Source organism: Sminthopsis crassicaudata, chromosome 2 (genome assembly GCF_048593235.1).
Source record: "Sminthopsis crassicaudata isolate SCR6 chromosome 2, ASM4859323v1, whole genome shotgun sequence".
NCBI lineage: Eukaryota > Metazoa > Chordata > Mammalia > Dasyuromorphia > Dasyuridae > Sminthopsis > Sminthopsis crassicaudata.
The window spans coordinates 43,921,944-43,936,727 of NC_133618.1; the positions used below are offsets into that span (position 1 = coordinate 43,921,944).

The following is a 14,784-nucleotide window of genomic DNA, read 5'->3' on the forward strand; positions in this document are numbered from 1 at the left end:
CATCTGCAAAGAGTGACAGTTTGATTTCCTCATTACCTACTCTTATTCCTTTAATCTCTTTCTAGACTCTTATTGCCGAGGCTAGCATTTCTAATACAATATTGAATAGTAATGGTGATAGTGGGCAACCTTCTTTCACTCCTGATCTTACTGGGAAAGGTTCCAGTTTATCTCCATTACATATTATGCTTACTGACGGTCGTAAATATATGCTCCTAATTATTCTAAGGAATAGTCCATTTATTCCTATACTCTCAAGCGTTTTTAGTAGGAATGGATGTTGGATTTTATCAAATGCTTTTTCTGCATCTATTGAGATGATCATATGGTTTTATTAATTTGATTATTAATATGGTCAATTATACTAATAATTTTCCTAATATTAAACCAGCCCTGCATTCCTGGTATAAATCCTACTTGATCATAGTGTATTATCCTGGGGATGATTTTCTGAAGTCTTTTTGCTAATATCTTATTTAAGATTTTAGCATCAATATTCATTAAGGAGATTGGTCTATAGTTTCCCAGTTTTCAACCTACCTGGTTTAGGTATTAGTACCATGTCTGTGTCATAAAAGGAGTTTGGCAGGACTCCTTCATCCCCTATTTTATCTTTTTTTTTTTTTTTTCTTTTTTTTTGAGGCTGGGGTTAAGTGACTCGCCCAAGGTCACACAGCTAGGATGTGTTAAGTGTCTGAGACCAGATTTGAACTCGGGTCCTCCTGAATTCAGGACTGGTACTCTATCCACTGCGCCACCTAGCTGCCCCCATCCCCTATTTTTTCAAATAGTTTATATAACATTAGGGCTAGTTGTTCTTTAAATGTTTGGTAGAATTCACATGTAAATCCATCTGGTCCTGGGGATTTTTTCCTGGGGAGTTGATTAATAGCTTTTCTATTCTATTTCTTTTTCTGAAATGGGACTATTTAAGCAATTTATCTCTTCTGTTAATCTAGGAAGCCTATATTTTTGGAGGAAGTCATCCATTTCACTTAAGTTATCAAATTTATTGGCATAAAGTTGGGCAAAGTAACTCATTATTTCTCTAATTTCCTCTTCATTGGTGGAAAGATCCCCCTTCCTCTTCATTGGTGGAAAGATCCCCCTTTTCATTTGTAAGACTAACAATTTGATTTTCCTCTTTCCTTTTTCTGATCAGATTTACCAAAGGTTTATCTATTTTATTGGCTTTTTCATAAAGCCAACTCTTGGGTTTATTTATTAACTCAATAGTTTTTTTACTTTCAATATTATTGATTTCTCCTTTTAATTTTAGTATTTCAAGTTTGATTTTTGGTTGGGGGTTTTTAATTTGGTCTTTTTCTAGCTTTTTAAGTTGTAGGCCCAATTCATTAATCTTCTCTTTCTCTATTTTGTTCAAATAAGTAGGGCCCAATATTTTCAAACATTTTCCCTATCTTTTGAAAGTTTTGACCATTCCCCTCAGTGATTGTGACATGGAAATCAAACTCAGATTTAGTAGGAGAATAAGTAATGTTGGATGATGAACAGAAAGTCAAGGAATGAGCTTGGCCATAAGATGATAGTTGCCATTAGATGATAGTTGTTAGCTACTTAATACTGATAGCTCTGTGATAAAGGATAGTTGCCCTAGATTAGAGAGCTGTATTCCTTTCCTCACTATTGTGATACCCTTTGGGTCTGCTCACCTTTTCTGCCTGCTGGAGGATCTTCCTCTCAGCAGGACTAAGTCTTCTTGTAGATGAGCAGGATGGGGTTTTATCCCTGGCAATGAGGCTATCATCTTCGGACTCAGAGGATCGGTCCTCCTATTACTCATTGTGGAAGAACAAAGTCCCAGACATCAGGACTTACCTGCTAATTGAAATTCTTACCCCCCCCCCCAAAACCCTGAGACATAGTTTTAGTGTGACTTCTTGACCTGTTTTCATCAATCTCTTTATCTCCTGTACAAACTCTTGCAAAGAAAATGGGAATGAGTTTGATTGAGTTTGATTGGAAAAGTGACTTCTTCATTTTCTTTTGGAAAAGTGACTTCATTTTCTTTCCCCAAATTTCTTCATTTACCAATGAACGACCATAGGTAGTCGCCTGCCCTTCACATCCACCCATTTCTCTTTTTTCAGCTCTAAAATAACCAAAGAACGAACCAAGTAGCCAACCTCAAAGAGGAAGTGGGGAAATGTGGTTCAAAGGTCCAATTGGTTTAATGCTCCTGTTTTAGGACTCTCTATTTTCAAATATCCTCCTTACCTTTTGAAAGTTTTGACCATTGCCCTGAGTGAGTGTGACATGGAAGTGAAACTTGGATTTGGTAGGAGGACAAGTAATGTTGCATGATGAGAAGAAAGCCAAGGAGTGAGCTTGGTCATAAGATATTAGTTGTTAGCTACTTACTAGAGAATCTTAGCTCTGTGATAAAAGAATAGATGTCTAGATTACAGAATGACTGTTCAGAGCTGTGCCCTTCCCCACTATTGTGGTGTTCTTGGCTCACCTTTTCTGTTTGTGGAAGGCTCTTCTTCTCAGGTGCACTAAGTCTTCTTTTGAATGATTCCTGTTGCAATGGATAATATTGTGTCTTATCCCTGAAAATTAGGTTTTTATCCTCTGCTTTATAGGATCTATCCTTCTATTCATTATGGAAGAATAAAGTCCCAGACCTCAGCTGTAATCTGTCAACTAAAATTCTCACTCTCCACACTTGAGCCATAGATCCACACTTGAGCCATAGACCCACACTTCATTCTGTGACTTTTTGGCCTATTCTTATTAAACCCTTTGGCTTCTTGGGGCTAAGTGACTTGCTCAGAATCACACAGCTAGGAAGTGTTAAGTGTCTGAGGCAGGATTTGAATTCAGGTCCTTTTGACTTCAGGGCTGGTGCTCTATTCACTGTACCAAGTAGTTGTCCCCTACAAATACTTTCAAAGAAAATGGGAATGGGTTTGGCTGAGAAAAGGATTGTCTTAACTTCCTTTTCCCAAGTTTCCTAACTCACTTGAGAGTAGGTACCCTCAACCAACTAAGCAGCCAGGCTCAGGGAGGAAGTATGAGAAGTCCAGGTGGTTGGGTGTTCCCATATATGGGCCCCCTCACTCTCCCTACATGGTGAAAATATTGACCATTTCCCTCAGTGGGTGTGACATGAAAATAATACAAAGCAACAAATACTAGGAAAGGTAGTAAGGAGGCTAGTTTAGGGAATGGCAAATGTATGACTGGATGGATGTCTAGATTACAGGAGGACTATTCAGAGCTTTACCCTTTCCCCACCACTTTGGTGCTCCTGGCTTTGCTCACCTTTTCTGCTTGCAGAAGCATCCTCCTCTCAGGAGCACTAAGTCTTCTTGATGATGAGCCCCGTTGAAAGGGACAGTATGAGGTCTTATCCCTGATAATCACGTTGTCATCCTCGAACTCAGAGAATCTGTCCTACTCATCACGGAAAAACAAAGTCCCAGATATCACCAGTTACCTGCCAGGTAAAATTCTTACCCCCTAATACCCTGCGCCACAGCCCCACACTTCATTCTGTGATTTCTTGACCTGTTTTCATCAATCTCTCTGAACTTCTGGTGCAAACTCTTGCAAAGAAAATGGGAATGAGTTTGGTTGGAAAAGTGATTGTCTTCACCTTCTTTTTCCAAATTTCTCCTTTCAGCAATGACTTGTGAGAGCAGGTATCCTCGTGTGCCCTTCACTTCCACCCATTTTACTTTTGGTTTTCAGCTCTAAAATAACCAAGGAACCAACTAGGTAGCCAAGAGGAAGTGGGAGAATTTGGTTCAAAGTTTCAGGTGGTTTGATGCCTGTTTTAGGGCTCTTTTTTCAAATGCCCTCCCTACCTTTTGAAAGTTTTGACTGTTGTCTTCAGTGACAGTGACATGGAGATGAAATTCGGATTTGGTAGGAGAATAAGTAATGTTGTATGATGAGCAGAAAGCCAAGGAGTGAGCTTGGTCATAAGATGTGAGTTATTACTTACTAGAGAATCTTAGTTCTGTGATAAAGGATAGATGCCTAGATTACAGAATGACTGTTCAGAGTTGTGCCCTTTCCCCACTCTTGTGAGTCTCTTGGCTCACCTTTTCTGCCTGTAAGAGGATCTTCTTCTCAGGAGCACTAAGTCTCCTTGTAAATGAATCCTATTGTAATGGATAATAATTGTGTCTTATTTCTAAGAAGTAGACTGTTATCTTGGCCCCATAGGATCTGTCATCCTCCTCCTCCTCATCATGACAGGATGTTAAAACCTCAGACCTTCAGCTGTTACTTGTCAGCTAAAATTCTCTTCTTCTTCCTCCCCCAGTACCTTGAACCATAATCCCACACTTGTATTCTGTGACTTGTTAGCCTATTCTCATCAATCTCTCTGAGCTTTTCTACAAACACCAACCAAAAAAAAAAATAGTAAGTTTGGCTGAGAAAGGGACTATTTTGACTTTCTCTTTTCCAAATTTCTTAACTCATTGAGGAGTAGTGAGAGGTGGTGCTTTCATACCCTTCCTGCCCTCACCCATTTCTCCTTTGGTTTTCAGTTCTAAAACAACTAAGCAACCAATTAGGTAGCCAAGCTCAAAGAGGAAGAAAGAAGAGCTGGTGGGAAGGTCCAGGTGGTGATTGGGTATTCCTATATTTGGGCTCTCACACTCTCCCTACATGGTGAAAATATTGATCAGTGCTTTAGTGGGTATGACATGGAAGTAATACTTGGCATTGGTGATAGATAAGTTTGGTTATTCACCAGGAAAGGTAGAAGTGAGCTCGGTCATAGGATTTTAGGTTTTAGCCACTGACTGGGGAGTGATAATTATATGACTGGATGGGTGATCAGAGTTTTCTCCTTTCCTCACCAGTTTGGTGCTCCTGACTCTGCTCACCTTTTCTGCTTACTGAAGGATCTTCCTTTCAGGAGAATAAGTTTTCTTGATGATGAACCCCGTTGAAATGGACAATATGTGATTTTATCCCTGATAATCACATTGTCATCCTCAGACTCAGAGGATCTGTCCTCCTCCTACTCATCATGGAAAAACAGAGTCCCAGACATCACCAGTTACCTGCCAGCTAAAATTCTGACCCTCCCAAACCCCAAACCACAGCCCCACACTTCATCCTGCGACTTGTTTGTATATCTTCCTTCATCCATCTTTTTGACCTCTTGTACAAATTCTTGCAAAGAAAATAGCCGTGGGTTTGGCTGAGTAAAGGAGTGTTTTGATTTTCTTTTAATAGGTAGTGTCCTGCTCTCTGCTCTCCCCTGTTTCTCCTTTGATTTTCAACTCCTTGACAATGAAGCAATCAACCAGGTAATGAACTTCAAATAAGGAAGTGAGAAAAGGTGTTGCAAAGGTGCAAGTGATCTGGTGCTTTTATTTTAGGAATCTGTATTTTAATACACTATACAGTGAAAGTATTGGCCATTGTGCCTCAGAGAGTATAACATGGAAGCAAAATCTGCATTTGCTAGGAGATTAAATAAGATTGGATGATGAAGTTTTGGTGTTAACTCCTTACTGGAGAATGATACCTTTGTGATAAAGGATACATGCTAGATTATGCACTGGCTGTTCAGAGATTTACCCTTTTCCCCATCTTTTTGGTGTTCTTGGCTCTACTCACTTTTTCTGCCTGCTTAAGAATCTTTTTCTTAGCAGCACTGAGTCTTCTTGTAGATGAATCCCGTTGCAATAGATGATTTTGTGCTTTAGTCCTGTGAATTAGGTTGTCTTCCTCGGACTCAGAGAATCTGTCCTCCTCCTCATCATGGAAGAACAAAGTCCCAAACATCAGTACTTATCTGCTAGCTAAAATTCTCATCCCCCAGTCCCACTCTTCATCTTGTGACTTCTTGGTCTATTCTCATCAATCTCTTTAATCTTTTGTGCAAACTCTTGCCAAAAAAATTAGGAGTGAATCTGGTTGTAAAGGTAATTGTTTTCACTTCCTTTTTTCCATATTTCCTCTTTCATTCAAGAGTAGCCAGAGTAGGGAGCCTTATGTCCTTTACTTCCACTATTTCTCCTTTGATTTTCAGCTCTATTACAACCAAGCAACCAAACAGGTAGCTAACTTCAAAGAGGAAGTTGGGAAAGATGGTGCAAAGATCCAGGTAGTTTGTAGTTTTGTACTCCTCTTTTAGGGCTATTTTCAAACATCCTCCCTATCTGTTGAAAGTATTGACTTTTTTCCTAAGTGAGTGTGACATGGAAGTGATATCTGCCTTTGGTGGAAGGATAAGTAAGGTATGTCCACCAGGAAACCTAGAAATGAGCTTGGTTATAGGATTTTAGGTTTTAGCCACTGACTGGAGAGTGATTGCTCTATGACAAAAAATGGATGTCTAGATGATAGAATGACCATTCAGAGCTGTTCCCTTTCCCCACCATTTTGGTGCTCTTGAGTCTGCTTACCTTTTCAATCTGATGAAGCATCTTTTTCTTAGCAGCACTGAGTCTTCTTGCAGTTGAATCCTGTAGTGATGTATAATATTGCATCTTATCTCAGACTCTGGTTGTCATCCTCAGGCTCATAGGATCTGCCCTTCTCCTACTTGTCATTGTAGAACAAAGCCCCAGACATCAGGAATTCCTGCCACCTAAAAATCTCACCTCAGTTTCCTGAACCATAATCCCACCCTTCATCTTTTGGTGTTTTGGCCTATTTTCATCAATCTCCTTGACCTCTTCTACAAAATTTGCAGAGAAAACTGAAATTAGTTTTATTTTTAAAAAGTGACTCTCAATTTTCTTTTTAAAAATTTTTCCTAGTCATTAAGAAACAGTGAGAGCAGGCAGCCTCATGCCTTTCCCTCTCATCCATTTCTTCTTTGGATTTTGAGTCCCAAAATAGGATTGTCCAATCACCTTAAACATGGAACTACTTTTTCCTGCTTCCTCTTTAAGGTTGGTTAATTGTTAAATTTTGTAAAGAAAATGATTCGATTTTCTCTTTAAAATCTTTCTTACTCAAGGAATAGTGAGAGCAGGCAGCTTTATGCCTTTCCCTCACATCTGTTTCTTCTTTGGATTCCAATTCTAAAACAACCTAGCAACTAACAATTAGCCAACCTCAAAGAGAAAACAGGAAAAAATGTGGTTCCATGTTTAAAGTGGTTGGACAATCCTATTTTAGGACTCTATATCTTAAATACTCTTCCTACATGGTTAAAGTATTGACCACTATGCCTTAGTAAGTGTGACATGAAAGGGAAATGTGACTTAGGGTAGGAAGACAAAGTTGGAAGCTCCCTGGTAAGCCTAGGAGTGAGCAAGGGTCACAGAATTTTTGGTGTTAGCAACTTACTGGGGACTGATAGCTTTGTGAGTTTTTAAATTATAGAATGACCTTTCAGAACTTCCTCATTCAGGTTCGTACAATTTGCTCTTGTCCTACCCATCAGTGAAGAACGAAGCCCTAGAAATCAGAAATTACCTGCCACATAAAAAGCTCACTCTCCCAACACTCTGAGTTCAGTCTTCTCTACAAACTCTTTCAAAGAAAGCCGGAGTTAGTTTGGCCGGAGTTAGTTTGGTTGGAAAGTCTAAGTCTTTTTTTTCTAATTTCCTCACTCACAGAGGCATTTACTAGAGTAGGTGGTCTCCTGCCTTCCACTCCCACCTATTTCTACTTTGTTTTTTAGCTCTAAAAAAAATTTCATGGTACTAAGCCATCAACCAGATTAGCTAGTCTCAAATAGGAAAACATAGGAAAAGATGCAAAAGTGTGGGTGGGTTTTGGGGCTTTATATTTTAAAATGTTCTTCCTAAATGGTGAAAGGACTGATCTTTTCTATCTCTGAATGTGACATGAATGTGGAACCTGGCTTTGGTAGGAGCATAAGGAAGAGTGGACCAAGAAATCAAGGAGGGACACCAGAGTGGTAGGGATGAGCCTGCAGAGTGGGTAACGATAACAAGGAAAGTGGGGCCAGATTACAGATGGATTGTTCCAGGCCTGAGCTCCTGACCCCCACCACTGCCATCTGCTCACCTTTTCTTCTGTCTCACAGGGCAGAACGAGTATGGATAGATTCCTGCCTTTTGTCCCATCCATTTCTCCTTGTTTTGAGATTTAAAACTACCAAGCTACTAACTGGGTAGCCAGCCTCAAACAGGAGGCTGGAAAAAGTGGTATCCACGTCTAGGTGATTTTGGGGTCCTGTATTCTTATATCCTTGATGTGGAGAAAGCAGTTACCTGACTTCAGTGTAACATGAAAGTGAAAATTGACTTGGACAGGAGGAAAGGTGGGCTGGATTCTGACTAGAAAACTTATAGGTGTTTAATGGGGAGGGAGAGATCTCCGAGAAACAAAGGGTGGTTAGATTACAGAGTGATTGTCTCGACTTTGCCCTTTCCCTGCCATTGTGGTGGTCTAGGCTGTGCTTACCTTTACTGCCTGTTGTGGGATCTTCTCAGCATCACTGAGCTTTCTTGGAAGCGACTCCCCTCGCAAGGAATAACACTCTCTCTTTTTTGGGAGACACTGGTTTTCCTCCTTGGACTCATAGGGTCTGTCCTTCTCCTACTCATCATTGAGGAACAAAGCCCAGACATCAGCAGTTACATGTCACATAAAATGCTTATCATACCTATTGAACCAAATCACTTAGTCTACTCTTATTAATCTCTCTGACTTTGCTCACAGAGGAGAAATGAGAGGAGGTAGTCTCATGCCTTCCATTCCCACCCATTTCTACTTTGGTTCAGCGCTTCAACAACCAAACCACAAACAGCAAACCACATACAAGAGTTGGGAAAAGGGGGTGCCAAGATCCAAGTGATTTGGGGTTCCTGTTTTTTTGATTCTTTATTTAAAAAGATTCTTGGAGGGACTTTTGCCTCAGTGACTGTGAAAGTGAAACTTGGATCTGGTAGGAGGGTACATAAAGTAGGATGTTTGACTAGAAAGCCTAGGAATGAAATTGGTCATGGCATTTGAAGTTTTAGTTATTTACTAGGGAGTGATAACTGTATGACAAAAGATGGTATCTATGTTAACAGAATTATTGTCCGGAGTTATATCTCTCTTCTCCACCATTGTGGTGCTCTTGGGTCTGCCCACATTTTCTGCCTGTTGTTGGACCTTCTCAGCAGCATTGAGCTTTCTTGTAGTTGAGTCCTATTGTGATGGTTAATACTCCTTCTTTTCCTGAAGATTCTGCTTTTCATCCTCGGGTTCACACAATCTGCCATTCTACTCGTCATTGAAGAACAAAGCCCCAGATGCCAGCCATTACATGCCACATAAAATACTTATCATATCTGTTGTACTGGGCCACAGTCCAAAACTTCATTATGTGATGTTTTAGTTTATTCTTATTAATCTCTTTGACCTCTTCTAAGAAGAGGTTTTTGCTAAGACCTTTGCAAAGAAAATGGGAATGAGTTTGGTAGAAAAACTGACTCTCGACTTTTTTTTCTTCTTCAGTTTCTCTCTCATATAATAGGAACAAAGATTAGAAGCCTTTTATCTTCCTCTATCACCCATCTATCCTTTGGATTTAGCTCTGAAATGACTGACTGATCTGAAATGACTGACCAACCAACCAACTAATCAACTAGTTAGTCAATTTTAAATAGGAGATGGAAAAATGGTGGTGCAAATATCCAGGTAGCTTAGAGCTCCTATTAAATCTATTTAATTTAAAGTGCTCCCTTATGTGGAAAAAAAATGTATGTATGTGTGTGACATGAAAATGAATCCTGACTGGTAGGAAAATACGTAGTATTGGATGCTGACCTGCTAACCAACAGGCCTAGGAATTAGCTTGGTCACAGAATTTTAGCTGTTAATTACTTCCTGTGGAGTGAGACCTCTGTGCCAAAGGACAGGTGGCTTATACTACTGAGTGAACTTAAGAGCCCAGATTTAGGTCACTTTTTCTGCCTGCTGTTGGACCTTCCCAGCAGCACTGAATTTTCTTGTAGGAGATTACCATTTCGATGGAGAAGATTTTATCTTATCCTGGAGATTGGTTCTCACCCTTGAGTTCAAATCACTTTTCCTATTCCTCAATGAAAATCCGTGCCTCAGATATCACCTAAAATGCTAACTCTTATTTCCCTGAATCAGTCTTCCTTTCATCCTCTTATGTTTTGGTCTGTTCTCATTCATCATTTTGACTCCTATAAATTGTTGCAAAGAAAATTGGAGTGATTTTGATGGGAAAACTGACTGTCTTAAACTTTTTCCTCCCCTCTTCCTCATTCAGATAGTAGAAACAAATGGAAGTATCCTCTACTCCAAACTATTTCTCCTTTGTTTTTTCAGCTCTAAAACTATCCACCAACCAACTATGGAGCAAATAAACAGCTAAGAAAAGGTGGAGCCAGGGAAGCTGGATAAAATCTCTATTTTTTAAAGTGCTCACATTACATAGAGAAAAATGGGATCTCTTCCTCAGTGAGTATGGCATAAAACTAGATCCTGCCTTTGGTACTGTAATGGGTAGGGTTGGATGCTCACCAGGAAGCCTAGGAGTGAGCTGAGCATTAATTATTTACTGGGGAGTCATAACTATGTGACAAAGGATGGCTGGCTGAATTACAGAAATTTCCCCTTTACTAGCCCTAGTTCTCTAGGGTCTGCTCACCTTTTCTGCCTGCTGTTGAATCTGCTTCTCAGCAGCACTGAGCTTTCTGGTAGCTGATTCGAGTCTCATTGAACAGCATTTCATCTTATCCCGGAGATTTTGGTTCTCATCCTCGAGCTCATGCCATCTGTCTCTCTGCTACTCCTCAGTAAAGAAACAAGCACCAGACATCAGGAATTACCTGCCATCTAAAATGATCACACTTATCACCCAAAGCCACATGCCCAACACGTCAACCTGTAAGCTCTTGTCCTGTTTTCAGTAATTCTCTTTGACCTCTTCTTTGCAAAAAAAGTTGGAGTTTGGTTGGCAAACTGAGTATTTTGTTCTTTTTTTTTCTGACTTACTAACATAATAGTAACAATTGTTGGTAATCTTCTGTTCTCTACTCTCATCCATTTCTCCTTCGGTTTCCTGCTACAAAGCAAACACTTAACCATTTAAATCAGTTAGCTAACCTCCAAGAGGAGGTTGGAAAAGGCTGTGTCAGAATCCAGGTGATTTTGGGTTTTTATTAAATCTCTATTTTAAAAACGGCTCCCTCTGTAGAGAAAAAAGTGATTTTTGCCTTATTGTATGAGACATGGAAACGAAAGCTGGCTTTGGAGAATAGTTGGATGCTGATCAGCAAGCCTAGAGGAGTGTGCTTCATGATAGGATTTTAGATATTAGTTACTGGTTAAGTGATAGCACTTGACAAAGGATGCAGAGAAAGCTGTCCCCTTCCCCACCCCTTTGGTGTCCTTAGCTCTGCTCACCTCTTCTGCCTGTTGTTGCATCTCCCTCTCAGTAGCATTGAGCTTCCTGTTAGCCGAGTCCAGTTGCAATGAATAACATTGCATCTTATCCCGGAGATTCTGGTTCTCATTTGCGAGTTCATTCAGTTTGGTTTTCTCCTACTCCATCATTGAAGGAAAAAAAACCCAGACATCAGAAATTACCTGCCATCTAAAATGTTCTTGCCTATTACCCTGAGCCACTCTCCCACATTTTATCCTGGGACATCATGATCTGTTCTCATTTTTATGCCTTTTACAAATGCTTGCAAAGAAAACAGAACTGAGTTTAGTTGGATTACTGACTTTCTTGATTTCTTTTGCCTTTCTTCCTCACATAGTCACAATGAGGGCAAGAACCTCCTCCCCACCATTTCTCATTTATTTTCCAACTCAAATAACCATCAAAACCAAAATAGAAGATGGGAAAATGTGGCTTTTGGGGGGCTTCTATTAAAAATATTTTTAAAAGTGCTGTCTAGCTGGAGAAAGAAGTAACCTTTGGCTCAGTGACCATTATGCAAAAGTGCTTTTGGTAGGAGGATTGGCAGATTTGGATGTTGATCAGGATGTGGAAGAGTGAGCTTGGTCACAGGATTTTAATCCTTAGTTATATACTGGGGAGTGATACCTTTGTAAGAAGGGAGAAGTGACTAGATTACAGAATGATTGTCTAGAGTTGTCTACCTTCAGCTCCATTGTGGTGCTCTGTGATCTGCTTACCTGTTGTGCATCCTGTTGGATCTTCTCAGCACAACTGATCTTGATTGAAGCCGAGTTCAGTTGCAATTTATAAAATTGCATCTTATCCTGGAGACACTGATTCTCGTTCCTGAGTTCATTGTATCTGTCCTTTTCCTATATCTCACAAAAGAATAACTTCACAGACATCTGGAATTATCTTCCACCTACAATGGTCACACCTATTGCCCTGAGCCACTATCCCAAACCTCATCTTTTGAGGCCTTAGCCTATTTTCTCATTACTCTGACTTCTACAAAATCTGGGAATAAAAATCTGGATGAATTAGAACCACCCTTCTGCCCTTCATAGCCACTTCTATTTGGTTTCCTACACTAAAACTTCAACCAATCAACCAGTGAGCCATTATAAAGTAGAAGTTGGGCAAAGGTGGTGCAAGAATTAGGTGGTTTGATGCTCCAAATGAAAACTCCAAAGGTAGTTTATATTTGAAAAGTGCTCCCAAACTAGAGAAAGAAGTGACCTTTGCTTTAGTGAGTGTGAAATCAAAGTGAAAGCTGGCTTAGGTAGGAGGTTATATAGGATGGACTGCAGACCATCAAGACAGGGAGCTTTGTCATGAGATTTTAGGCATGATTATTGGGGAGTGACAAAGGATGGGAAGATAGGTTACAAGATGATTGTCCAGATCTGTCCTTTTCCCCACCACTGTGGTGCTATTGGCTAGGCTCACCTTTTCCGACTGCTCTTGCATCTTCTTCTCAGCAGCACTGAGCTTTCTTGTAGCTGAATCGAGTTGCCATGAATAACATTGCATCTTATCACGGAGATTCTGATTTTCATCTTCAAGCTTATTCAATCTTTCAGCCTTCTAATTCCCATTGAAAAATAAAGCCCCAGACTTTAGAAATTTCCTGCCATCTAAAATGGCCAAAACTACCACCCCAAGACACATTCCATTTTGTGATATTTTGATCTGTTCTTATTAATCTCTTTGATGGGGGCAGCTAGGTGGCACAATGGATAGAGCACTGGCCCTGAAGTTGGGAGGACCTGAGTTCAAATCCCATATCTGACATCATACACTTAACACTTCCCCCCAAAAAAGCAAAAAAAAAAAAAAAAAATCACTGTCTTCTACAAACTCAAAGGAATCTGAAATCAATTTGGTTGGAAAACTGATATAGTCGACTTTTTTTTTCTTCTCATTTACACACATGATTGAAATGAATATAAGCAGCTTCCTGACCTCTAACCGAACCCACTTTTCTTTTGGTTTCTGACTCTTAATTCTGAAACAATCTCAAAGAAGTGGTAGAAAAAAGAGGTGCAAAGGCAAAAGTGGTTTGGGGTTTCTATCACATTTAAATTATTAAAAACACTCCTTATCACAGAGAAAGAAATGACTTTTGCCTCAGTGAGTTTGACATGAAAGTGAAACCTGACTTTGCCAGGAGAATAGTTAAGGTGGAATGTGGATCAACAAAAGCCCAGGAGCTAGCTTGGTCATAGATTTTTAGGTATTAGTTTCTGACTGGGGAGTGGTATCTTTGACAAAAACTTGGAGGCAAGATTACAAAATGACTTTGCAGATCTGTTCCTTGCTCAACAATAGTGATGCTCTTGTGTTTGCTCACCTTTTCTGCTTGCTGTTGGATCTTCTCAACATCATTGATCTTGCTTGTAGCTGAGTCAAGTTGCAAGGAATAACATTGCATCTTATCCCTGAGATGCTGGTTCTCATCTTCAAGTTCAGTCAATCTGTCCTTTTTCTACTCATCATTGATGAACAAAGATCAAGACATCAGGAATTAGTGCCACCTAAAATGCCCACACCTATGATCCTGAGCCACTGTTCTATACTTCTTTGGGACCTCTTGGCCTGTTCTCATCAATCTCTCTGACCTTTTCTACAAACTCTTGTGCTGAAAATTGGGGTGATTTTGGTTGGAAAAATCAACTTTTTCTTTTTTCTTATTTTCTTACTCAAGAGTATGAATGTAGATATTTAGCTTCCTGTCCTCCATTCCCACTCATTTCTCCTTTGGTAGCCATTTTTAAAACAACCAGTCTAATAATTATCAAGTCTCAAATAGGTGTTGGAAAAAGGTGATACCAGGATCCAGGTACTTTGGGGCTCATATTATATCTTTATTTTTAGAAGTCCTTTCAACAGAGAAAGAAGAGACCTTTGGCCCTTTGAATGACATAAAAGTAAAACCCAGCTTTGGTTAGACGCCAAATTGAATTGCAGGTTGACCAGCAAGCCTAGGAGTGAGCTCTTTTTTTTATATAAGATCTTAGGAGTTAGTTACTAACTGGGGAGTAATATTCTCAGTGGCAAAGGACAGATGCCTAGATTACATAGTGACTGTCTGAAGCTGTCCCCCACTTCCCTACCATTGTGTTCTTGGATCTGGCTCACCTTTTCTGCCTGTTCTTGCATCTCCTTCTCAGCAGCACTGAGTTTTCTGTTAGCTGAGTCCAGTTGATATGAATAACATTGCATCTTATCCCGAAGATTCTGATTCTCATTCTCAAGCTCTTTCATTCTGTCCTTCTCTTTCTTCTCAGAGAAAAACAAAGTCCCAGGTATCAGGAATTACCTGCCACTTAAAATGCTCACACTTTTGCCCTGAGCCACAGTTTCACACATTATTCTCTGACATTTTGCCTTGTTCACATCTATCTCTTTGATCTCTTCTACCAGCTCTTGTAAAG

At 39.9% G+C, this 14,784-nt stretch overlaps 1 protein-coding gene across 15 annotated transcripts in view; it reads right to left on the reverse strand.

The window, feature by feature from the left end:
• Positions 1-14,784, reverse strand: part of LOC141554299 (uncharacterized) — a 72,665-nt gene that overhangs the window by 22,453 nt on the left and 35,428 nt on the right. For 14 of the 15 annotated variants that reach the window (XM_074286060.1, XM_074286061.1, XM_074286065.1 and 11 more), the window contains 12 exons: positions 14,489-14,629; positions 13,701-13,835; positions 12,797-12,934; positions 12,085-12,219; positions 11,344-11,481; positions 10,586-10,723; positions 8,380-8,514; positions 6,402-6,461; positions 5,611-5,748; positions 3,289-3,420; positions 2,483-2,542; positions 1,674-1,793 (listed from right to left, as the gene is read on the reverse strand). In XM_074286060.1, coding sequence (XP_074142161.1) covers positions 1,674-1,793; positions 2,483-2,542; positions 3,289-3,420; positions 5,611-5,748; positions 6,402-6,461; positions 8,380-8,514; positions 10,586-10,723; positions 11,344-11,481; positions 12,085-12,219; positions 12,797-12,934; positions 13,701-13,835; positions 14,489-14,629 — 1,470 coding nt within the window. The remainder of the gene's footprint in view (positions 1-1,673; positions 1,794-2,482; positions 2,543-3,288; positions 3,421-5,610; positions 5,749-6,401; positions 6,462-8,379; positions 8,515-10,585; positions 10,724-11,343; positions 11,482-12,084; positions 12,220-12,796; positions 12,935-13,700; positions 13,836-14,488; positions 14,630-14,784) is intronic. The other variant, XM_074286068.1, reaches the window with a different exon arrangement.